Source organism: Stegodyphus dumicola, chromosome 7 (assembly GCF_044657685.1).
Source record: "Stegodyphus dumicola isolate Sdum_Otavi_A_Nest chromosome 7, ASM4465768v1".
NCBI lineage: Eukaryota > Metazoa > Arthropoda > Arachnida > Araneae > Eresidae > Stegodyphus > Stegodyphus dumicola.
In genome coordinates, this window is record NC_140774.1 from 116,590,230 (window position 1) to 116,617,038 (window position 26,809).

A 26,809-nucleotide genomic window follows, 5' to 3' on the forward strand; every position below is an offset into this window, starting at 1 on the left:
TGCAGTAACAGGGGAAAAAAAAGAGATGAACTCATAAGAAGGAAATGATTTTTACACTCTAAACTCGAAAGACAAACTAATGGTAACTGTATTAAACTCCAAATTCGGAAGATAAACTAATGGTAAATATATTAAACTCAGTAGGCCCACCAGCGGCCGAGCGGTAAAGTCGCTGAACACTGGTAGTTCGGTCCGAGGTTCGAATCCCGTGAACGGGCTGGCTGCATGGGCGTTTTCGTGGTTTTCCCCATGTGTAACGTGTATACGAGCCAGTTTCCCTTAGAAAGTCCTCCACGAAGGCATCCCTCCCCTTAGGCAGATAGCCCTCGTGTGCTTTGCCATAATTAAATACACCACACCACACCATTAAACTCAGTATCTTAACCCGTACGTCATTAACTTGTAGCAAATTCATAATTATTGGATCTAATCCTTTAGTTCATTGCAGAGAAGAAAGAAACTGAAGAAGTATCACTTTTTTTTTTATGTGAAAAAAATCAAATCTCTCAAAATGCATAGTCGGCTTGCATGCGAAGTCGTCTTAAATTCAGCACAGTATGGTACCATATCATTTAACTTTCTTACAAAGTTTCTTTCCCTTCGCTTTTCCTAAGAATATGCTCCTATTAATATGCTCTTATGTAGATTTTAAGAAACGTAAATTAATTCTGTTTTTAAATATATAATTGCTTGCTAGTCTGTGTATACTAAGAACTAGTTCATTTCAAAGTCTGTAATCGTTAAAAATAAATAAGTAAAAATTCTCTGAACTTACAGTGTACCCTAAGATAGTAATATTAAACTCGCGGCCGACGTGCGGTCCTTAAAATAATTTTATGCGACCCACGAATATACACTCTTTTGCAAAAATAATCGAAGTACCATGAAGGAAATGGTTGTTTTTGATGAAATTGAACATGTGTATAGCTCATACACAGATAATAAAATGATTAAAAAATCAAGGTCATAGTACTACTATGACCACGGCTCACAATCACCTGTTCACGGCTCACAATCACCCACGTTCAAATTAGTAGCTGGTCGAAACGCCTCTGGCGGCAATGCATGCTTAAATTATCTAGGTAAGGAGTGGCAGAGGTTCCTAATGTCATCCTGCGACACATTCTGCCAGGCGTTCATCAGTTGTCGCTCCAGATCTTTTTTATATTTATATTATATTTATATATATATTTTTTATATTTATATATATATTAGATATTTTGTGGTGCCCGAATCTGGCGGCCTACCATGTCCAGACATGCTTGATTAGTGAAATGTTTGGAGACCTTGCTGGCCAAGGAAGAGTATCAACCGCGCGGAGACAGTGCAGAGGTATGTGAGCGGTATGTGGCCTGGCATTATCTTGTTAGAAAATGGCCCCAGGATGATGTGCTATGAAGAGTAATGCATCCGGCTGCAGGATCGTATCAGCATATCGTTGAGCTGTTAAAGATGTACGGAGGATGACTAAAGATGACCTGCTGTCATAAGAAATAGCTCCCCACACCATCACAGCAGGGGTTATGACTGTATGCCTTTGTAAAACAAAGGCTTATTGGGACCGCTGGCCCCGTCCTCTCCAGACACGAACATGGTGATCATCTGCTTCAAGAGTGAAGCGGGATTCATCGCTGGACACTATACGATCGATGCCAGTCTGATGGCAGCCATGATGATCGGTTGCAAAACCACTCCAGACAACTCCGCCCTCTGTGAGCGTAACCCCACCACAGACAAGCGCCGTGAGATGGCGCTACCACGGGAGGTATAGACGTGAATGTAGCGCATTGAATGGTCGATACCTTTGGGGCGGTTCGGGCTTGGCGAACAATCATCCTATCTTGCCTCGCATTTGTGATCCTTGGCCTTCCAGAGCCTTCATTTCGTCGGCAATTTCCTTGTAGCAACCATTGCTGCCAACATCTTTGCACAGCAGTGTCTGTATGCTGCAGGTGGCGGCCTTTTGCTCGGTATGACCACCAAACCTCACGTAACCCTACAATGCGACCACATTTGAAGTCGTTTAGTTGTCTGTAAGGTCTTCGATATCGTCATAATGGCATCTTTAGTTGCTTCTTTACGGAATTACAATGGCAGCAACAAAAAAAAAAAAAAAAAAAAAAAAAAAAAAAAAAAAAAACCCATAAATTGTTCGCCACTTTTACTGGTTTTATACTTTGCGAATTGCGCACTAGAAATGCGCGCTATGATAGCGATTCCTGTTCATTTGCCTTAAAACTTTGATCATTTGAATGTTCGCTCAAGAGCCGCCCAGTCGGTGTAGTGGTCAGAGAAGCTGACTGCGATGCCGAAGGGCCTGGGTTCGAATCCCGGAGAAGGCATGGTTGTAATTGTCCGTTCCTTCATAGGAAAGGCGATGGTGGCCCACCTATTTAGGTGCCTCCATAATAAAGAGACCACCACATCCGGCCTTGTATAGATTAATGGAGTGGGTTACATTTGTAATTGTTCACAATCTGCCATTGAAAAATAAATGTTCGATCAAGATGTTTTTGTATGCCAAATTTCGTCAGAACGCAAAAGTCCTTCTTGGTGCTTCGATTTTTGTTTGCAAAAGAGTGTATTCCAAGTATGGTATTTATAGCATTAGAGAGATCGTGATGTGGATTGAGCTTTTGTGCGTGATTGCTGTTGAAGAAAAAAGACCAGTCGAATAAGTTCGTGCACTTTGCTTTGACAGTGTATGCTTCTATGCCAGATCTTATGTTCAAGGTAAGGTGGGAGAATTTATCACCTTGATACAATCAGTAAATTTAATTTGCCAAAAGACAGCTAGTGGTTCTTCAATATTCTGGTATTTCCAGTTTTCTGGCTTATGTTAAACGTTAAGTTATTTTAGTAGTTATCAACATATTGAAATTACTGAAGTAAATGTTAGTCTAGAATTTAATATTTAAATGTCAACGAGTTTTAATTACAAAGTTATAAGCAACAGAAGTTTCTTACAGGTTACAACCTATAGACTTCAGATAGGAAATAAATATAAACTTGAACCCTTTGAGTTGTAACTGTAATTGTTTATGCATGTTCTGTTAATTTTAAATTTTACATATTAAATATTTAAGTTTTTAAGCGGGGTTAAGAATGTTTTTAAATTTCGTTGAAAAATATTCTGGTCTGTCATCTGCTTTAAGATCATGCATTTGGCCTTCATGCAGTTTGAGAGCACTGTTCTAAAATATCAAAGCAATTATATTCCCACAGTTCTTAATCTATAAGGTCTCAAAAGGGCGTTGGCAAAACTTGACGTGCTGGTCATGACAAATAAAATTTACATGGAAATTGTGTCCGAAAATGCGATAAAGGAATATGTTCGCAGGCTTATGAAAGAGGGTGATCATTTCATGCGAGGACATTGCAGGAGAAGAATGGATTGGTTTACTAACTCAGTTCTTTACGGACAATTTGTGGAAAGAGTGTTGCCGGACCTTTGACTGTGTATTTGTTCTGTGAGCAACTTGCATATAAAAAGTATTGTGTACCTACTTTAATCCAATAAGCACTGTACATCTAATATAATATCAAATAAGCGCCGTGCATTCTATAACATAATGTCTTCACTACAGTTATTGCCAGCACATCATATCTGTATTACTCTATCTGTATTATATCTGCACTGTATCTGAGATACGCATAATGTATAATTCATCTGTATCTATCAATATTGTATCTGCATTACCTGTATAATCTCATAGCTTCGCATAGAAATATATAGCTTGGAAACATCACACAACATAGCATGCATGGTGCTGCGTAATATAATTGTGTGTATATAATAGTATAGTTTTTTAATCTGTTAGTATAATTGTGTTTATATAATTGCGCACAATTGTGTTGTATATGGTAGTATAGTGTTTTATTCTGCGTTTTAGCACGTTAGTATAATTGTGTTTGCATAATTGTACACCATAACTGTGTTGTATATAGTAGTATAGTGTCTTATTTCGTTTGTACAATTGTGCGCAGTATAATTTCTAATATCTAATGCTTTACAAGCATAGTGTATCTGTTTTTACATTGTGTATCAATTCTGTAAGCATTATGTATATAAAAAGCGCTGCATATCTATTCAAATTAAATAAGTATTGTGTACCTGATATAATGTATTGCATAATGTATTCTACAGCGTAAAGTTTCATCTGTAATTACTACAATCTGATATCAAAATTTAATATTCTGCAGTGTGTCTTCATGCTTTATGTATATATGCGCATTTTACATGTGATCTATATGTGTCTTTAGTGTAAGTGTATACTATATATGAGCTTAATCATGTTTCATTATAAGTATGTGTTAATAGATAAGTGTGTGCAATCTAGTATCTAATTTCTATTATTCTATAATGTGCTTACATGTTTTATATGTGTTATATATGTGCTTTTATATGTGTTTTACAACTATTTTGTATGTGTCTTTATATGTGCAAGTGTAAGTGTATGTGTTTGTATGTGCTGTAATTAGTGTTTAACAAACCAAGATGTAACAAATCATGCGCCTATTGATCAAAACTAATGTATTCTTAAGACGACCCTGTATGGCCATGTACAATTACGTAAAAGTCTTTAATAAACTCCCGAGGTGGCCTCATGAGGCTTCTGGGAGCTGCTGCCACTAGATAGGGAAGGGAGCGGAACATATGCCTGTTTACCTCTGTTAAACATCAGGCGTCCCCGTCCTCCGTCGCCTGTCACCACCTGGTTGACGTCCCAGCAGCTACACTCCGAAACATATGATTTCAGCATTATGGAGCCCCTGCACATTTTAGCAGCACTGTGCGAGAATACCTCGATAGACATAGCTTTATCGCTGAATTGCAGAGTTGGACCAGTGGCATGGCCATCGCGATCCCCCGATTTGACATTCCTGGATTTCTACCTGTGGGGATACATGAAGTTCATGGTGTACGAGACGACCGTAACATCGGACATGAATCTCGACCCCAGAATCTTGGAAGCGGCGGCACGTGTCCGTGATACACCTGCCCATTTTGATGCGTGAATCCATGCGTCGACGTTGTAAGGCATGCATTGTGGTGAATAGAAGGAACTCTGAAAAACTTCTATGATTTAACTAGGTTCTTTAATAAAAGTTATATTAACGCCTTTTTCGACATCCTCTCTTCCCTCTACGTTTTCGAACATTGCCTTCGAGCAGTAACGGCTCACATTTTCGGACACAGGTTCCTGTGTAAATCTTGTTTGTCAGGGTATGACAGAGCAGTATGTTACTTTTGGGAACTACTTTTTGAGACATCTTTATTACAGGATAGAAAGCAACAATAGGTTGGTAAATAGGCTGCGTTTTTAAATAGGCTACTTTTTTAGACATCTTTATAACAGGATAGAAAGCAACAATAGGTTGGTAAATAGGCTGCGTTTTTAAACTGTACTGTACCGAACTAATTTTGATGTTCTCTAGGCACTTCCAAGAACTCATGCGTTGATGCATTGATGATATCACGAGAGACCATTCTCCTTCAACAGCAGTGGCAAGTAGGAGAATGAAAAACTATTCAAATATCTTGTTTGGACTTATGAAAAACTATTCGAAGAACAGAATTTCTAGTGTACTTTTCAAAATTTATTTTTATAATTTTGTTTTGTTGGATAGAGCATTTTATTTTGAATAAACTGATATCATTCTTTTAGGTTTTCAACAAATATTTATTAAGTTAGAAAAAAGGGCAAACGTCATGCCATGGTTTCTGATTTATACTCTGATTTAAATGTTAGCTGCCATAATAGATTGTTTGTACTTTAAAATCATGCTTTATTCATCAATTTATAACTTATTGAGCTGTGTGTAAAAGCTTATTTTTCTTAATCTATAATATAACGCGGTAGATAAAATACGCCATAACGGTATAGGGCGTTGCAGGGATGAAGGAGAAGAAGGACTGAGAGGGAAGAGGTGGTGGTGGAACGCGTTCAAGGAAAAGCCAGTAAATGCTCGCTGCCCAGAAGTAACGAAGTGGTTGGTGGCAACTAGAAACACGAGTATGCCTAGTCACTTCATGCGTTTATGTTAACCCTTGCTTTGAGAATAAGCCTCTGAATATTGTTATTTACTTTTTTAAATTCATAAGTGTTCTTGGGGAAGCATGGGACGTGTGCCATGCAGGATTTTACATTTTCAAGTGGCCTTAGGTGGGCATCTATATCAAGGAGTGCTAAACACAGAATTTTGTCAATTCTTTCATTCTCCCAGACCTTGTCTTCCAGGGTCCTGAATAGCAGTATATACCTATGGGGTAGACCACGTGTTTAGACTATCAATGTGGAACATAACCCTAACACAGGGATTACCTCCAACCTCTGTTGTTTTAGTTTTCCCTGTTGCTCGACCCCAACGGGGTCGGTATTGACAAACTGAGGGTTGAATAACCTTTAAAGGGGATGAGTAATGGGCAAGGAGTCAATTGGGAGTCAATAGTCAAATATGCGCCGACCATTGATTGGCATAATCAAGATTCTATTGATTAAAAAAAATAATTAATAAATAAACAAAACAAATAAATAAAAATGAAAATGAATTGTTTTTTGATGTAAAGCTATACCATACAAAGTCTTATTCAAAAACATGGGAACGCTAAGTTTTTTTTTTTTTTTTTTAAATTTAAAGGTCATCGGAGAGAAATATCCCGAAATACAAGTTGTTACTTAACCAACATTATTGACATGACCAACATTTTCGTCTTCTTATCGGTGAAAGCAGGTTTTAATCAAATAGATAATTTACTGGAAAAACAAAAAAACAGGTTGAATATTTTGGAACGCAGTGATTTTAAGAATTAAATTAAGCAGTTTTATAGCAAACATTAAAAAAATTGCATCTACACAACAAGCGCAACAATCTCATTATTTAAAATCGGATTTTGATTCAATTAGAGTCTGTAATTTTGTTTTTTAAAACTCCTTTATATTTGTAAAATTAAAAATTATAAAAATACAAAAAATAGCAAAATATAAATCTAATAAGCAATTTTTCAAAACTTTTGTTCATATTCTTAGCCTAAATGCTACCTTTAAGTTAGTTATGAGTAATTATTTATATTACTATTATATTGTAGAGAAAAATGCACGGTGGTCTATATAGCAAACAAATTCTTTTAAAGGGGTCGATGCAAGGAAAAGTTTAGGAATCCCTGCCCTAACAAGTAGAGATCTGTGGTATATGGTTAGTCTTAAAGCGTATAAAAATGCTTAAAAACAAATCTTTCCTTCGGACGTAGAACGGGTACTTCAGCTAACCTAATTTAAAAAGATTAGACTTGCCAGAAAGCAATTTACACTACTGCCCACCGTAAATGCAACACCCTGAAGGAAGCATGCAAGTAACATGAAATTTACTACATGCATTAGCGGAGGTGAGATATGCAAATGATTAAAATTTCAGCGAAGACGCACATCACGCGCACCTGTGGCGCCACTTCAAAGCGTTATTTAAGGCTTGAAGTTTTCCACGATTTCAAGCTCGGCAATTGTTTTTTTTTTTTTAAACGATCAATTATGCCTCGTAGTAAACAGCGATCATCGTTTGATCAAGTATCGGAATTCGACAGAGGAAAGATAGTGGCTTACCAAGAGTGTGGATTATCTTTCAGGGAAATCGGTAGTCGCGTTGGACGAAACCAAACAACTGTAATGCGGATATGTAACCGTTGGATGCAGGAGGGTACGGACCGACGTTTTCGATCGCATCCACCTCAGTGCACCACTTCACGTGATAACAGGCACATTGTGCGCATGGCAGTGACGGATCGCTCAGTCACATCACGAACCATAGAACAGCACATTTAGTCTGTGACGCATCCTCCAGTGTCTTACGCGTACCATTCGACGCCGTTTACAGCAGAGTGGTCTGTCCGCAAGACGTCCATTGCTTCGTCTACCCTTGACGCAGAACCACAGACGTCTCCGCCGCCAATGGTGCGATGAAAGAAGGAGGTGGACTGCAGAATGGAATGAAATTGTCTTTCTGACGAGTCACACTTTTGTCTGCAACACCGCGATGGTCGAATTCAAGTCTGGAGACACCGTGGAGAGAGGATACTGAACAGCTGCGTTATGCACCGCCACACTGGTCCTGCACCTGGTATTATGGTATGGGACGGTATTGAATATCACTCTCGCACTCCTCTTATACGCATTGCTGGTACTTTAAACAGCCAGCGCTACATCTCTGAGGTGTTGGAGCCAGTTGCCCTTCCTTACCTTCAGAGCTTGCCCACAGCCATATTTCAACAGAATAATGCGCGATCACACGTGGCACGCATTGTCCAAGGGTTCTTCGTCAATCGTCAGCTTGAATTGCTTCCCTGGCCGGCTTGCTTTCCGGATCTTTCGCCGATAGAAAACACATGGTCAGTGGTTGCTGAGCGATTGACCCAGATTACATCCCAAGCTGCCACACCAGATCAACTTTGGCAACATTTGGAAGCTGCTTGGTCTGCTGTACCCAAGGACACATCCAAAGTCTCTTTGAATCAATGCCGAGGCGTGTGGCAGCGGTGATCTCCAACAATGGCGGCTAATGTGGCTACTGATTCTGGAAGAAACCACACTTCACAGAAGTCTATAAATTTAATCATTTGACACTTAGTCAACATGTTATCTACTAAATAAATTTTGTTGTGATATCTCTTGTCTTTCTTGGTGTTGCAAATTTGGGTGGCCACCAGTGTATATAGTCGTTACTTTTGTTGTAGATTTCAAAATCTTAACGAATTCTTTAATTCTGATGTATGGAAATTTTGTCTCAAAACAAGTAGCTTAAGCAGAATTGTTGATATAGCTTCAAACGGAGTAATTATTGCAATTAATGAAGAAAGAAAGGGCAGATTGCAAATGATACAAAATTTTGGTTTTTCAGAATTAATAAAATAATGTAATTTACAACGAGTAATCGAAGCTGAAAAAATTTTACATAACTTAATTTTTGCTATCCGAAAAAGCAGACATGTACGTAATACATCAAAATTAGAAACAGTAAAAAAACAATAGGACAGCGTGTATGAAAGTGAAAAATTTTTAATTGTATAAAAAATAATTACGTTGTAGTGTTCTCCACTTTGTAAAGTCCAAGTTGCTGTTGAACGTGAAGAATCTTAAGAACTGTTAAGCGAATAATTGCTTGAGTTCGTGTGACAAGAAACAACAAGATGGAAGGGAAAATAACCTTTTATTATTCAAATAAGATTGAACAGAACTCCGTCTTACAATAAAAGCCGACACTTGGGCTTGAACTTAAGAAGCTAAGACGTAAACTAAAACTAATCTAACTAAAGAGATATAGCCGAAGCTATCAAAGTTTTAATGGAGTTGGTCCCTTAAACACGAGATGACTGCGAAGCTATCAAGGGCCTGAGTACGGCCGAGCGTAATAACAGCTTTGAGAGAGAGTAGCCAAAAATAAAAGGCGGACGCGCGCTAATCAGAAACTCTGATTCTCTCTAACTCAGCAAGCAGAACTTCGCGGTTAAATACCGCTCCTCCTCATTATGTATTCAGACGTGATTCTAAAACTACATTCTGGCCGGAAGTAGTAAGTTGAAGTTAAGAATTTGACAGGAAAGAAGTTTAACTCAAAATTTAACTGCTTATAAAATTAACATAATCCTTACAATGTATCTATTAATTTTTTATAGAAATGTGTACAGAGATTTTTATAGGATATAAAATATTAATAATTTATTTAAGAATTTTATCACAAACTTTATGCGCAGTTAAGTTTTACAATATGATAAGTGATTTCCATTATTCTTATTACTACTGTAATGATGAGCACTAAATATCTCAGTATAACAATTAATAATTTTTGTTGCTTGGTAGTACCTTTTGCATCACTTTACAAATTAGTTTACATTTACCATCCTAAATACTATTAAATATTATTTTTATGTGTCAAATTATCTCAGAGAGAGTGATTTTATTATTATAGAACAGAAATGTTTTTCTCAAAAGTGAAATTTTAAATGTTTTCTTTTTTTTTTCCCCTCAAACACTGTTTTTAAGATTTACGCGCTTGATATCTATAAAAAATCCTTAAAATACAGACTCAGACTTATAACACGCAGAAATATAAAGGCAATAATTAAAAATAGCCTAAAACTATGGTGTGTTTTAGTGTCACATCGTGAAATGTGTTTTTTCAACAAATTAACATTATTTTTTAAAATTAATGCTTAATTATTTTTAAAAACTAAACTCATCAGTAGATTATGGTGTAGATAAATGATGAGATTAACCTCTTTAATTTGCCATTTGCGTAAGGTAATTTGCGGGTAGTGAGAAACAATTATTCGAAACGTGAATTATTAGGACTTTACAAAGTACTTTTAAAATTATTAGAATTTATTTCAGACCTATTTAATATTTTTTCACACATATCAATATCATATTTTATAAACTGTAAAAATTGTGAACCTTATTTTTTAAAAAATTCCGTAATTTTATGTGCCTGTTGTTCTGCAATTTCAGCAGCAGTACCTGGACTTCATTCAAAAAGGAATTACCTCAGTTTTATAATTATATTATTTCAGCTAGCACAGTTAAGTTTATATAACAGTTGGCAATGTAAGTTCTTTACAATGACTCGTCAACTTAAAGGAAAATTCTTTAAATTCGAACCGCATTTTGCTTATGATAATTCATCTCCAAAACATTCAGCTTTACGTCCTCTTTGGTCTTGGAAACCTTCAATTACAGCGCCATCTATTGGATATAATTGTAACTAACAATTTGCATAAAAGTCTTTGAACAGCTGTTTTACTCCTATCTATATTAAGTACTGTAACAAACACTGCAGATTCGCAGAAATACAAATTTTGTAAATGTATGGTTAAATGGCCATGCGGATCACATTTTGCAGGCATCACTTTTGTTTTGCTACCTTGGCTGTTGAGTGTTATAGGGAGGAATAGTAATAGTAAAAAATAAACTAATATGTTTTTTATATGCCGGCCGTAACTTTCTGCATGATTCCACAAACTCATTTTTTAAAAATTTTTTTAGTTCATTACTTTATAAAATTCTATGGTTTGTCTTTCGTTCTACTAATTTTATCTATTCAGTTTCTCGTAATACTAAGTAAATATATACTATTTGAAAATTATGCTTTCATCTGCGTTAAATAAATATACTTAAATTTTGTTTGTAGCAAAATGAATCAAACAAAAAGCTCTAAAATATATTCTGTTCTGGTCATTTATATTTCTGAACGGTATAAATTCAAAAGCGGTTTATTTAGGGTGTTTTATCTAGAATAGTAAAATTCGCATGAGCAGCAATCCTTTTGGAACTCTCATGTAAAAGTTTTTCTACGTTTTCTACTTTACTGAATCTTACATCAACTATCAAGCGAAAAAAATTTCTTTTACAACGTGGTTCATCCATTTAGATGGGTAGAATTTTATACAAATGGTGCCGCTGAAGTTGCGGTAATGGAATTTTTGAAAGTATAGTGGAAGATGTAATGGATTTTCAGAGCCTGAAAATAAATCTACTCGAAGGAATTTAGTCAAGGTTTGATAAATCTGTATAAGGACTACGCACCTGAATAGAGATAGGTTCTGTAGAGAAATGCATATAAATCCTTGAGTAATTACTATTTCATTATTGAGATAACTGCACATAAATGAAAAGAGATAAAACAATTTAATACTTTAACTATAGTTTGTAAAATAGCGTACTCTTAATAACTATGAGGGAGGGCTTAATCCATTGTAAAAATTACCATAGCATTTGCTAATTTTTTAGCACACTCAAATTGTAGTGGTTGTGACTAGAAATTGTTTTCGAAATATAGAGTCATTTCTAATTTCACCTTTCTATAGGGCCAAAACCTCTTCATTAATTTTAAATTTATATTCTAGTTTAACTCTACTAAAAACCTATTTCAAGTTTACGTATTACATCGGTAGTACTGAAAAAAAGTAAAAGCTTATAAAACGAGTTAAACTCTGCAGGTAATACGGTTAATTAAATAAGTTATGAATTCTAATCAAAAACATTTTTTTTTTTTTTTACATTTTGAGTTTCATACCTGTTCCTGTAAATACGTGAAGATGTTCGAGAACAATTTTTCTATATCTGTTAGCCATTTCAAGACGTTTAAGAACAAGATTATTACATAAGTTAAAAAAAAAAAGTCTCTTCATTTGGACTGAAAATGAGATTAATGATTTCACCTTTTTACACCTATTTACATATAAATATTTAGTAATATTTTTTCTTTTGAGGAAAATATTTTACTCAAAATATATTACACATAAAATATAAAAATATTTATTCATTAGGACATAGTGATTATTTTATAACTGTCAAGAATTATTTTATTGAAACTATATAAAAAGTAAGAATTTCTTTCATACAGCTTTTTCCACTCACAGTACTGAGCCATAAAATTTTTAAGCATTTTTCTGACTGAAAGTGCAAGAGTAAAATCAAATTATAAAAGTAAACTTACGACCATTTTCTTAGACGACTTATATACTCAGTTTATATTTAAAATATAATCCTGTACAAGAATTTATATGTTTATGAGTGAAGAGTATATTATATTTATGTCTCAACTTGAAAACAGTAACTCGCGGAATGAAGTCAATTTTGGTCATGAATTTATAGAAATATAATTTTGGTCATGAATACTAAAGTGAAAATCAGATAATGTATAAGATTTTCCCTTTAGTTCTATTTTTTACTTATTTTAGCTCTATTTTCATAATGCCTTATTTAATTCTCTCATAGTGTTCACTGGGAATAGAAATTTTTCATTGAATTTTAACGTACTTCCTGATCAGCTACCTACTTTTTCAGTTTAAATTTTGTATACACACTGTTTGTCGATAAGAATGCAATGTGGTGAAGTGGAGTTTTCAGAATTCGAGATATATATATTAATGTTAAACGATATTTCGTACATATCTTCGCTTAAAATACAAACTAAATATATTATAATTTTATGATTTTAAAAATTTTAGCATCTAACAATGTATCGGATATAAATGTTTGGAATTTTCACAGGTTTAAAACAAACTTTTTGCCCTCTTTTAAAACAAAATTATAAAAAAATATTTAATTGTGCGATTTTCTATGTTATTTTAAAAATCAATCTGTCGCAATCTGAAGCAGACGAGAAGCTGTCATGCAGAAAAAAGCTTTTGAGTTTAGCATCATGACCTCTACGTAAGAGGAGAGATGCCTTCATGGAGGACTTTGTATGGGAAACTGGCTCGTAATTGCATTACGCACGGTGAAAGTCATGAAAACTATCATGCAGCCAGCCTCTAATCACTTGGCCACCGGTGGGGCCACTTAAGGAAGAAGTTTGCCGTCTTGGATAACTTAATGACGGTTTGGTTTATTTAATTGCGCAAGCACTCAAGGGCTATTTGCCTAAGGAGAGGGATGCCTTCGTGAAGGACTTTATATGGAAAACTGGCTCGAATACACTTTACTCATCACCACGGAAACATCCATGCATCCATACCGTTCGTCGGGTTCGACCCGGACCGAATTATCAGTGTTCAGCGATTTTACTTCTCGGTCATTGATTCGCAGCACTTCATAACGAATTGGCCATACTTTTTTTTTCTTTGTTGCCATAAGTAAAAAATTTGCTGTAGCAATGTTATTCCATCGATAATGTTATTATGTCAAAATTCAGAAACTGAATATTCATAGTGATTTCTTCATTCTCTGAATGACTTATTATATCTCTGAATGACTAAGTTATTTTTTATTTTTCTCTATTTCACAATTTTTGGTGTAATTTAGTGCTAATGCTTTAACAATGACTAAAAATTTTATCCCTGTTAATATGTAACTGAGACTAAAAAAGAGAAAGTAAAATACAGTAAAAAAGATTTTCATGCAATAAGCTTTTATGTAAAATAGATATGATAATTAATGCACTAAAAGGAGATAGAACAATAAAAGCGTTGGAAGCTAATGATAAATTAAAAAGGATAGTAGCTTATACAGTTTACAATACAATTAAATTAATACATTTCTTTATTTAAACGCTTCGCACTTTTTTTATTCGCAATATAAAATTGTAGATGAATTCTGTTAATAGAATGTTTTAATATATTATTGTTAAACTATATGATAAATAATTTTTGTCTTTCCAGCGTATTAATTATAATATATATTTTAAATAAAAGCTTATTTCATAAAAACGTTTTTTAATTGTATTTTATTAATTTGTAAGCTTTATGAGTCGCCAAAACATTACGCATAAAATATGTACTTTATCATGCCTAAATGATATTTCATGAAAGAATTAAAATACTTAGAGACATTTCAATGAATGCGTTTAGAAGTGAGCAGTTTCTCCACTCTCTTCACGAAACTTAAAAACTTTTGGTCTACTTTTAGTTACTAAGAAACACAGAAACAAAATTTTACTTTTGGTGCAATTTATTATTCATAAAATTACATCTGAAATACAATAGTAACAACAAAATTCCTTTTATCGTATACAAATAGGAATAAAACGTGAAAATACAATTTCAAACACAAGGATCCTGGAAGATCACATGATCACACTCACATCCACCCAGAGTGCAAAATGACTTCTTGAATCTAAGACACTCCAAAAAATGCTCAGAGAAAATGTCTAGAAAGAGAGCATTGACGATAAAATTTTAATGTATATTGAATAAAGTGTAACCTTTGGTTTACATTTGTAAAATACATTATTCTATTAAGTATGTACTATATCTGCAATAATCTCATGAAATATCACATGCTATTAACTGTGTCACTCAAGGATTCACCAATACCAAACATAATTTTTAATGCATATTTACAGTTGTGAAACAATTTATGTCAACCTGGCTCTCTATCGAATATTTACATTTAAAACACATACAACAAAGATATAAGAAAATACCATATTTTATGTATTCGCATCTGAGTAAAATCAGTTTAACAAAAGAAATGCTAAAATTTAAAAGAATCTTTGACTAAAGAAAGTTTTTAAGCAGTTGAAGTAATAATGTTTCTACTTCTATACTGGATGTGAGTTTTAAAAATATTTAACCTGTATGAACACCTTGAATATCATTTTACTACCGCAGTTTAAGATAACATGGAATACATAACAAAATTAGCTATCGGTCAGTTGCAATAACACGATTTATAAGCCATGCGCTGAGAAATAAGAAAATTAAATACGAAAGGGATTCTTCAGCCAATTTTATTGGTTTTAAACACATATTTTAATTTTATTTTGTACTTTTTTCTTCTTTTTGATTGTAGTTTGTATTTTAACGTGCTCAGTGTATTTTCTATGTGCGATTAATGAATTGGAAATGAAATACATTTCCATTTATATTAAAACATGCAAAAGGTGAAAGCAAGAAAGAGAAATATGTAGAAGCATAAAAATAACACGCGTGTTTCGGTATTTAAGTATTATCCCGTCGAACATGAAACTATCGCCAAACAGCGCGATTTAGTTTGATTTACGGAAAAGCGTGACGTAACAACCTGTTCATATCATTTCTGCCATCGTATGTTGTAACCCCAGCAAATTCCCAGTAAAGTAGACTCTTTTTATGAAAAAGGATGTAAATTAATTGTTATTACTGTATCTTTTGCTACATTTTGAAAAACAAATGACTAAAATTTGGGACCCGCCTTCTACAGAACAGCAAGCACTAGATTATTATCAAAGTCATAGGATCCTACCATCGAAAAAACATATATGGCAATGGACACAATATGGTCAGCTTAATATGACTGATAAAACAATAACAGACTGAAACAATTACCTGGGAAAAGTTTGATCATAGATAGTTTTTAGTTAAATTGTAAGGCTTAACAGAATAGTAGCAACCGACGAAAGCCTTTTAGCGAAGTGGATCGAGTACTGATTGTTTATTAGAGAGTTATCATTTCCTTCTGAATTTCGCTAGAACGATTAGCGCGACTTTAGCAGAATCTCTTCGACTTTTACGTTTTAATGTTAGCCAAAGTTCACGGTCGAGGAGATAATATAACTAATACCGCTATTTTGAAATTCGTAGCAAGGTTAACCTAAAATTGTTCACAGCAGTATTGGTGCATCAAGGGTAATATTACACAGTTATTCACCTTGAATGGCCATTCATGGATTGCTTCTCGTGCATAGATTATTACTGTTAGCCGTGGTTTGAACCACTGCTCTCTATTAATACACACCAAACACTAAACAATTATAATGGCACACCGAAAATTGTTCTTAAATTTGGCCCCTAAAAACTGGAAGAAAAATATCGTTGCTATACATCATTTGAAGATTAAAACATGGCCAACTAACTGTACATCAATAGTGATCAATATTAAGCATTTATGAAGAAGACACATGTTGCTAAAGTTGTATTAAAGTATCACTTCATTTCAAAATGACACATTACTCTAGAATGTTTCACAGATTGATATTTTAATGGTACACATAAGTCAAACATAAAAAGGTATAAACCCTTCTTTCTAATACCAGAATATTGAATGACATGAAAACTATGATCAATATTTGGTAAATAAAAATTGTTTTATTCAAGAAACTTTTACTTCGTCTTTAGTTGTGAAGAATGACTTGCGCATACCAAAAAGGGTGGCCAAAGGATAACGGAAAGATAATCTGAAAACTTAGAGAAGTTACTGTATTTACGTATTAACGCAACCACCTTAGTAAAAATTGCCAAATTATCAGAATGTGCCGAATTCTGGCAACCATGAGCCTAACTCTCTTCCGGCAACCATGCTCATAACAAACCTTCAGTCAAGCAACGGCGTGATGTTCGTATGCTTTTTTTTTTTGTTGTAGTTTAATTTCCAACGGTTTTTGTAAACAAATCGTGATATATTTTGCCTTAGTTTTAAAAATAGAGCTTGCAGAAATTGCTAGCAATAGAAGAAACTTCGGTAAAATTCCTGCAGGAATACATAATTTTGCTGAAACTTTCCTAAAGGGGACAATGAGAAAATGCATTCCCTAGATAGGCTTCGGTCCGAGGTTCGAATCCCACGAACGGGCTGGCTGCATGGGCGTTTTCGTGGTTTTCCCAATGTGTAACGTGGATACGAGCCAGTTTCCCTTAGAAAGTCCTCCACGAAGGCATCCCTCCCATTAGGCAGATGGCCCTTGTGGCTTTGCCATAATTAAATACACCACACCACACCCTAGATAGGCACTGTTGTCGAGTTTTGCACGAAACTGAGTCTCCGCAATTATCCGATATTTTTTTAAAAGCGAAAACAGATCGCTGTGTACTTCGGGAAAAGAATGGTGAAAAACAAAATTACAGAAAGATTTGAAGAAGAATATAAGTGTTTTATGTTTTTAATATATCACGTAATCCTTATTTAATAATTCAAATTGCTAAACGTTTTCTTTTCGTATCAATATACAATATACTGTTTATCGACGTAGGATATACATCGAATAGTTTGGGAGTCTTTCAAAAAAAGGGCAGGGGGGGAAGTTAAAACCACCAGTTTGGCAGGCGGTAAGTATCTTTTACCATTTCATCTGTAAAAAATCGACAGATTTCGCCAAAGTGGTTGCGTTAATACGCAAGTACTAGTTACTTCCTTTAAAATTACCTTGATGTAGTTTAATATACGTAAATGTCAAACAGATTTGACTAGAATGAATAAAAGTAAAAAAAAAGGGGGGTAACTAATTCTTCATAAACAAAAAAGGTCGTCGTCTTTGATTTAAAAAGCAAGAATAACATTTCATTTTTATTGTCGAATATTAAGCTCACTTCACATGTAAATTACTTAACATTACTTAAATAATGAAGTCATACCGTATACATCACTTATAGGCTATTATCATATCAAATTTATTTATCGCACTTCCTCAAAATAGACTTGTAAATAAATAATTGAAAACTGTCAGAAATACGGCAAAATTAAAAGTTACAAACACCTTAGGTAATTTTCTTAAACACGCCAATTTTCCAAATGCTGCTCTGTAACAAAGAAGGAGATGTAAATAATAACAAATATAAAACCGTATTTTTACATGAAAATCCTCAACTGCCGTATACTAACAGCTTTTGTCAAGTTCCTGCAAAATTGACAAAGATTAACTAAAATTTCTTAAATAACCAAACAGACTGACAAGTAGCACAGCATTTGCAATCTCTGATGTGTTTTAAAGCGAAAGTAGATCGCTGTGTACTTGGCGAAAGGAATAACGGAAAAAAATTACAAAAAGATTTAGAGAAGAATGTTAGCGTTTTTTTTTTAGTATAATCAATACTTAATAATTTAAATTTGTATTTTAAATTACTAAAGTTTGTTTTCTTTTCATATGTTGATAACGTCTGCCGACTGAAAATAAATATCGATAGGCTGGAAAACTTTCAAACAAAATTCGTGATAACCATCAAATTGCACTTGATAAATAACTATTATGTTTTCATCTCTAAAGAATCGTCATATTGCGCTAAAGATTTTGTGTTAATACTTTAAGTACAAAATAGACTTTTGCTCTAATATTTTTGTAAGAATTTTACTCAATTTCAGAAAATGAAGTGTTATTCTTTTGCTCGCTTCAGGAATTTAATCTATGATTATGCATATTTTAACTCACTTGAGAAGCCAAATTATTTTCTAAGAAAAAGACAATAGTTTAATTTAATAATTTAAGTATTGAACACAACTTAAATTGAAAGGTTTTAATAAGAAGTGAACAAAAAATAGTATATTAAAGCTACTCAGTTTAAAATACTAAAAACGTTAACAATACAATAAAACATGGCGTCTTTTATAAACGAATATATTTAACAATAAAGCATGCCGTCTTTTATACATGAATATATTTAATATTAAAGCATACCGTCTTTTATAAATGAATATAGTTAACAATAAAGCATGCTGTTTTTTTATAAATTAATATATCAGAAAATGAAATTATTAAATTTTTAAAAATATCTAAATTACAGTGGTTTCTATCAGTCAAATTAAAACATCAATATAATTTATGCATTTATTTCTGAATTTAATTTAAATTATTTCGAGGAAATTCACTTCGAAAGAAATAATGCAATAATCTGACGAGACATTTATTTTAACAAATAGTAAATTTATCCAGTTATAAATACAGAAATAGTAATATTGGTAAATGTGTGCATGCAATATGTATTTAAAAGAATCCGTATCTTACGAAATATAAATTAAAAATATTACTCAAAGTACCATGCTCAGAAATGATAAAAACATTCCTGATTTTGTCATTAACATTTATGACTTAACTATAATGAAATCCATAAATACACTCACTACAGTTATCAGCATAAGTACAGTCACTGTATTTAATAAGTACAATCACATCAATTATTTACAAAAAATATTTCTTTTAATTTAAATTGCTTCTAAATTTTATTACTCTAAGTTTAAAAAAATACAGATTTCATTTAAGAAAAGAAAACATCTGCACATTAAGAAATTAACAGAAATATTTTCAATGAAAAATTATTTTTTAATATAAAATACTTAATTAAAACCTAATTAATTTTTATAATTCTTTTGATTAGTAAATAACACGCTAAATATATCAAAATACACATATTATAGCTTTATAAACATTTTCCATTAATAGTTAAAACTGAAGTGCCAAGGAGTTATTGCCAATCCACGCATTATCAAAGACACTTCATTACTTTTCAGATTGTAATAGCAAATCGTTTATTAGGAAGCAAAGCTTGTCATTTAAAAAATAACAGATATTTGTAAGCAAAATTTTCATGCATTTCAGTAACATCAAAATTACTGGCAAAATATCTTATTTGAAAAGCGTTTTTCCATTCTGCATTATTATTTGCAAACAGACTGTTGACAATTTCTGAAAGTTAATTACAGCAGAATCTGCCTAACTCTAAATCTTATTTCTCGCAACTATTTCACTTCCGTTCATTTTTAATCTCTGCATTTTGCAGTGTACTTTCTATACTCATCTCGAACAAGTCTCTACTTAATCTTTGTTTCATTAATTACAAGCAACGATTCAGTTAAAAATTCTGAGACGTGACCCCCAATCTTCAGCAGCAAAATCTCTGCAGCTTAGAAGAATCCCTTGCAGAGCTCTGTGGGAAATAAAACAACTACAATTTGTGATTTTTTATTTGAAAGGTAAACGGATCATAGTTCCCGTTCACGTTTTTAGTGAGACTGGGAACTCAAGACAGAGAATGCTAGAGGAGAAGTGAATGGTTAAGTAATTGGCTAGTTTTATCCTCCTTTTTCGCTTACCAAATTCAAAAGAGCCGAAAAAGTTAACAGAATTCATAACTGCAGTTTAAAAGACTCAAAGTGGAGGGTGTACAGAATGAAGTGTAAAGAAAAAAAAAAAACCTAAAATTTTTGTATGAAAATTCTGTGATAAAAGGAAAAAGTAAAGAACAGGTTTGATTTCCAATCAGTGCTCTATCGACGGTCATATGAAACAAAGATTCGGTAAACAGAAGCTTTAAAAACAAGAGAAAAAGGAAAAATTTCGAAAAATATTCTTTTTTGAATATAAATTGAGTATGGCAATGATTTGTGCAATGTCGCGTCAGCAAAACTTCTATAAGAGGAATGATGTTACTGAATAATGGGGAGTTTGCTGAAGAACTTGATTTTAGCAGTGAATTTAACGATAGTAATGGACGGATCGAGAATTTTAAAAGAAGATACATCATCATTTTCAGGAAACTTTACGACGAAAATTCTACCCCTTCTTTTCATATATAAATACAAAGTTTATTTTAATATTCCTGCTCTAAAAGGTGTTAACTCTAAAGTTTCTGCCTCGAAACATTACATATTAACTGCGCTCCCTGTATCAAAGTTTCAATAACAGCTTGAGTGGAATAGCAAATCAGAATTCGTTCGAAATCCTGCAGACGTCGTTAACGAAGACAAATACCTCCCATTGTCCATGCTTTGGATGCACTAAAGATAACAAATTATGCCTATACTCTATTTTTATTTAATTTACAGAGATAATGATCAAGAATATTCACTTAAAACGAGGGAGGATTTAAAAGAAATTTAAGATACAATTATTTTCTAAATGTTTAAAATAAAAGATTGTAAAAGAAAAAAAAAAAAAAAAAAAAAAAAAACCTGAAAGCGTTCAAATTTTATATTACACCCAAAGGAATTTTTTTAACGCTTTATGTGTTACCTTTGCTTATTAAATATCATATTCTTCGCACCTAAAACATAAAATTCAGTTCAACAGCAATATCGCAAAATAAATTAAAAAGAGCATATATTTAGCCTTTCCGATACATAGTCTCGCGCGTTGAAGATAAAAATGTCTTTTTTTCCATACACTATTGCCATTGCTCGCTTTGAAATCGTTGAGTTTCTTAATCAAAAACTCATAAATGCTTTACAAAATATGAAATAGATAATAAAACAAATTCCAGATTTGGGTTTCCTGATGCCCATATTCGGGTAGAGATCTACGCTATTCAAAATTTGATGGATCTAGGTACTGTTATTTTATCACAATGTGAGAAACATACGTACATTCATATCACAATGTGAGAAACATACATACGCAGATTCTCCATTATTTAATTTTATTAAATATAATACAGTGCGATAATATTTCGTGGCAACAATTAAAAAAGTGATTCAGACTTTTAACGTTTTCGACGCAAAATACCAAAACGAAATTAATAGCTCTCCTGGGCTAATAGAACGATTTTGAAGTAGCACGTGAAATGCAAAGACTCAAGTAATTTCTAAGGGAGGGATGATCAAAAACAGATTTTCATTCATAGTTTAAGATAGAGTGCGATTCCTTAGCTACATGCAGAATTTATTAGAAAAATAAACACACTAAAGCAAAATGCAAGATTAAGCTAAGAAACAACCTTAGATTAATGTCGTTTTTATATAAAACACTGCTGATTTCAAGGACGAATGATTTGGACGATCTTTATTCAGGAGCAAAAAATGCGAGATGTTTTCTTACCTATAACAGGGAGACTTATGCTAGTCACCTTTGAAATAAGTAAAATTTTATATAAAATCAACGAAAATAACTTTTCCACTTGAGTAATCTTACGTGCAGAATACTGATAGTTGCGGCTGTAATAGTTAGCATGGTGAATATTTGAAGAAGGTATGATAAAATCAGGAGTGAAAAGAATCATGTAAAATTACAACAAAAGAAATGGAGAAAGTCATTGAAAGTAGTTGAGAACTTTCATTAAATCTCTCGATGATTATGTGATTTAACTTTGAAAAAATTGTCCAGTCAAGCATTAGAAAATATTAAGAGATAACTGATAGATCGAAAGGATATTTATATGCATATATAAGCAAATATGTTCATATATATGTTAATAAAATACATATAAAAATGTTCGGTACTTTTCCGTTTTACCGGCGCAAGCGATAAAGTCGCTAATAATGGTGCAGCCGATGCCAAACGGAATATTCTCGCTGGTAACCTTTTACGCCTCATTTTCAAAACAAGTCGCAGCTTTTTCTTATCAGAATGATTGTTTCTTTCAATACTGACATATAATTACATAGAATTTTTATCAGATAGTTCAGTTTTATCTCCAAGGCCATTTTCGGTAATTAAGTCAATTAGGATGCAATCTCAGCGCTTACCCGAAGCCGAAAATATAGAAAAGGTAAAGTCAAGAGTTAAATTCATCAATTCTAATGAGAATGCATTAGCGAAGTAAAGTACTGCAGTTTTACAAAATTTCTGAGTAAGCTATTCGTACGAATTGAAATATTTCTTGCATTTAAACTTGTGTTCCAAATTAAGATTTAACTTGAAATTAATGTAGATAATTACTGAGAGCATTAGATTTTTGTAGAGAGTAGTTTACGTGAGAAGAGATCGCTTCGGGTCACGTGATATGAACCATGAAAGCGTAGCAAATTCTTAAATTAATGTCTTTTTACAAATTTATTGTCTTTATTTATCGGTTTTTTATAAAATTTTAAGCGATATTAAAATGTTTATGCCTTTAAAAAAAGAATTCTTAAAACTAACATTTTTTTAAATATTTTTTATGTGTATACTGTATGTTGACGCCAATAAAGTCTGCTTGGCGAGATTTGCGCCGGCGAAACGGAAAAGTACCAAATGTTCCTAATTTGCTGAGGAACCTTTTATTTCGAAATTTCTCTCCTCGATTTTTTTTCAAGTTCCCACGATGTTCGAGATAGACAGATTACACTGCATTTATTAATATTTATACTGATAGTATAATTAACAAAAGACGTTTATAAAGCCATGTAATATTTAACATTGGCGACAGACTAAATCCCTCACTTGTGCACTACCATTTGCATTAAAGGTAAAACTAATAATATTAATAAAATCTCGTGGCAATACACAAGGCTGCAATTGGTAGCATACATTTTAAATTTTTAATTCAATTAAACGATAAAGACGATGCATTAATAGACAGCAAAATTTGGTATTATCTTTTGCCTAAAAAGAGAACACAAATATTCGGAGAATATTTTAACGATTATACATGGAAATAATATATGTTAAATATCGATTAAAATTACTTTAAAAAATATCGATTTATATTTCTGACGACCAGTTGTTTCAAATAACAAGTTTTCAGGTATTAATAAATAATATAAAATAATTGATCGCATTTAAAAAAAATATTTAGTTGCACATTTAGTTTTGAAATATACATGTAATTAATAAATACATTCAGTTTTGTGATTGCCTAAATTTAGCTTTGAACAGTGTTTGCATGTATTAAGCTTTGAATTGCATATATTTAGTTGCATATATAAAGTTTTGAAATAAAATTATATCTTGCTTTTTGAAATAGGATTAATCCTGATTGGGAAGAAATGAACTTTTAGTTTAAAAAATTGTTTTATTTCGAAAGTTGCTTTTAATTTAAAAAAATTGTAAATTAAAACGCGCCTTAAAATGCAAATAAAAAAAATTTACAATGCGGTTTTCAATAGGAAATTATTGCAGGAAATATTTCCGAAGCTAGTAAATAAAAGTATTATTTATTGAACAAAAGATTTTTTTCTAAGTGAGTACTCATTTAAATATAATGAGTAATTCAATTATGGTCTCATTTTCATTCGACAAACGAACATAGTGCTTTTGCTCTTTTTTTCTTAAATGGAATCTCTGTTGATTCAGTTTTAGCTTGTTTATGAATAACGTTTTAGAATGTTCAGTATTGTTTATATTTCTCAACACATCAGCACTATATTCAAAATTCAAAGCATTTTTAAAACTAAAATTTTGCACACTTTTGTTCAGAAACCATGCACATGTAATAGAAACGTAACAGAGAAATACGGTACTTCCTCTAAATGGACAAGCATTTTGCTGCAGTATATACATATACATATTTATGTGCGAGTGATATAATAATCACAATTTGCATTTCCTAATTAAGAAACGCTGAAAAGGGATTTGGCACTTCCTGTTCTGTTAATGTTTAGTTCCATTTCAGAGTAACTTACATTCAAGTTTCACATCAACAGCCAATTTCTGTTAGAAATTGTAATCTTTATCAATCGACGACTTTCCTAAAAACTGGTATCACAAAATTTAATAGCGCTGGAATGTAGGATTTGCTACTCCACTATTCTTGGTTTCGACTTTCCTGGAATGTTGCTTCGGATTTAGTTGTTCTTTGGAATCTGTAGCTGCAATGCGCAGTGTTTTGCCAGAAATGCTGCTGATATTGAAAGTTTTGAGGTCGGAATGAACAGGCACGGAGTCTACCGAAGGATCACGAGAACTGTCCAAGTGCAGAGCTGAAGAATCCTCAAGAGGTACAATACTCGTATCAAAAGGTTGAACAACTCCTTGCTCAACGGTAGGAGTCGTGCTAGCAATAGAACCAGCAGAAGTGGTTGAATAAATATCAGCAGTAACAGAACCTCTATAATAATCGACATACAAAGATGTGGGGCGAGGTATTGGCGTCAAAGTATAATCTTCAGGTCTGAGTCTCACATGAGTACCTTTAGGGGCATTAAACCTTTTCTGTGGCTTACGCAAGCAGCAACATTTAATGCAGCATACTGAAATACAAATGACCAAAACAAGACCAAAAGACACACCAACGGCAATATAGGCAACAGATTCATGCCTAGCGACAGCAGCGATGACGCTGGACGAAGAATTGGACGACTTGGATTTCTCAAATTTCAGATCTACTTTTTCCAGTTTCACAATCCTGAAGGTTCTGTTAAGGACATCAACTGTAAAATTATTTTTCTTGTCAATATTTGGTAAGAAGCGGAGTGTTGGTGTTGAACCTCCTACTGTAACATTGATATTTAGGTGGGAATAACATTTTGTATTCGAGACCTCAGGAACAACATTTCCAAAACCAAACTTTACCATTAATTTACTTAACATTTTTTCAAAATCACTTTTAGAGAACTTCGAACAGTCTTCCGCCCTCAAAACAAGCATCAAGAGCTTCTTATGTTCTTGCTCTGTAGGCACAGCTGAAAATTCTGACTTCGCGGATTCGTTGTCGAAAGGACTGTTTGTCAAAAGTTGTGGAAATAAAGAGTTAAAAGCAAATTTTGGGTGGAATGTTTCGCGAGGAATCTTGAGAACACTGGTGGGAGCAACGAATAAAGACATTAGTGGAGTGTGAAAATGGCTGTAAGTGGTGGTCTCCGCGATTAGAGGTGAAGCCTTAAGGTTTGAGGAAGACATCAAAGAACTGTTAGGCGAAATTTTTTCTGTAAAGAAAACAAGATTTTCTTCAGTAACTAGAAGCGGGGTAGGTGTAATATACTCCTCATAAAATTTAGAAGGTAATGTATTTTCAGATAAAATACTACTCTTTTTGAAAGTTAATGTTTCACCTGACAATGTATACAAATCATTATGATTTTCTGGCAGTGACTGTAATGGAATGTTTTCAGGAGAGCTAGTTAAAATATCATGTGGAAGTGTTGAATGGGGAATGTGTGAAAAATGAGTTTGAGTAGCTTCAATTCCTGGCATGGAATCTGTAGGTAATATATTTTCTCTAATTTCTGTTTCTAAGACTGATGTCGGTATAAAAATAGTATCTTTTGGTATAAAACTTGATCTTGATTCATATTGCTTGTCATCTTCTTCCCACGTAGAACTCGATTGAAGAATGGTGATCTTTGCACCTGAAGAAGAGAAAAGACATTTAATATGAAATATAAATGCCAAAATTCTACGGGAAATTACATAAAAGTAGAAATGATGTAAAAAATATACAAAATTATAGCTAAAAAGGAGTGCTATTATACTCATTGGATCATCCCATAAATAATGAGGTTTGTTATTCTTGTTTTATTTTCTAAAATTAAGATAAACAAGTTCATTTTAATGTAAACTATAATATTATGCATCCTGTACTAGTTCTCGACATCGTTTTATTTCATCAGGGTCTCCAGAACAGGTTGTTCTCTTCGAGGTTTAATTATCTTCCAGGCAAAGCCTCCTCTTCTAAGCTGTAGTTTCCGCCTCAGAATTTCTGAAACCATCGTTGACGCTGATTTACGCTTATTGTGTGATTCTTATGTACAATAATAATTCTCCTGTTAATAATTTTTTTAAGTTGAATTCTTAAAGAAAAATACACTAAGCGTGTTCCTTTGTCATTTCCGCTTAGCTTTAATAAGTTAAACTTCAACTTCTCTCTTCAAAACTTGCTTTACGAATAGAAACAAAATAAAATTACTATCTGCTTTTATAGCAGGTTTAGGCAGGTAATTTATGCCGTTCCCCAGCGCCCTCAATTGAAAAAAAAGCATTAGTTATGGGGATGATCCAA

General features: G+C 33.1%; 1 protein-coding gene across 1 annotated transcript in view; it reads right to left on the reverse strand.

Annotated features, from left to right (window-relative positions):
* Positions 1-14,423: 14,423 nt before the first annotated feature.
* Positions 14,424-26,809, reverse strand: part of LOC118186222 (uncharacterized) — a 103,915-nt gene continuing 91,529 nt past the window's right edge. The window contains exon 3 of the mRNA XM_035356297.2: positions 14,424-26,159. Within this exon, the coding sequence (XP_035212188.2) occupies positions 24,583-26,159 (1,577 nt within the window). The 3' untranslated portion in view covers positions 14,424-24,582. The remainder of the gene's footprint in view (positions 26,160-26,809) is intronic.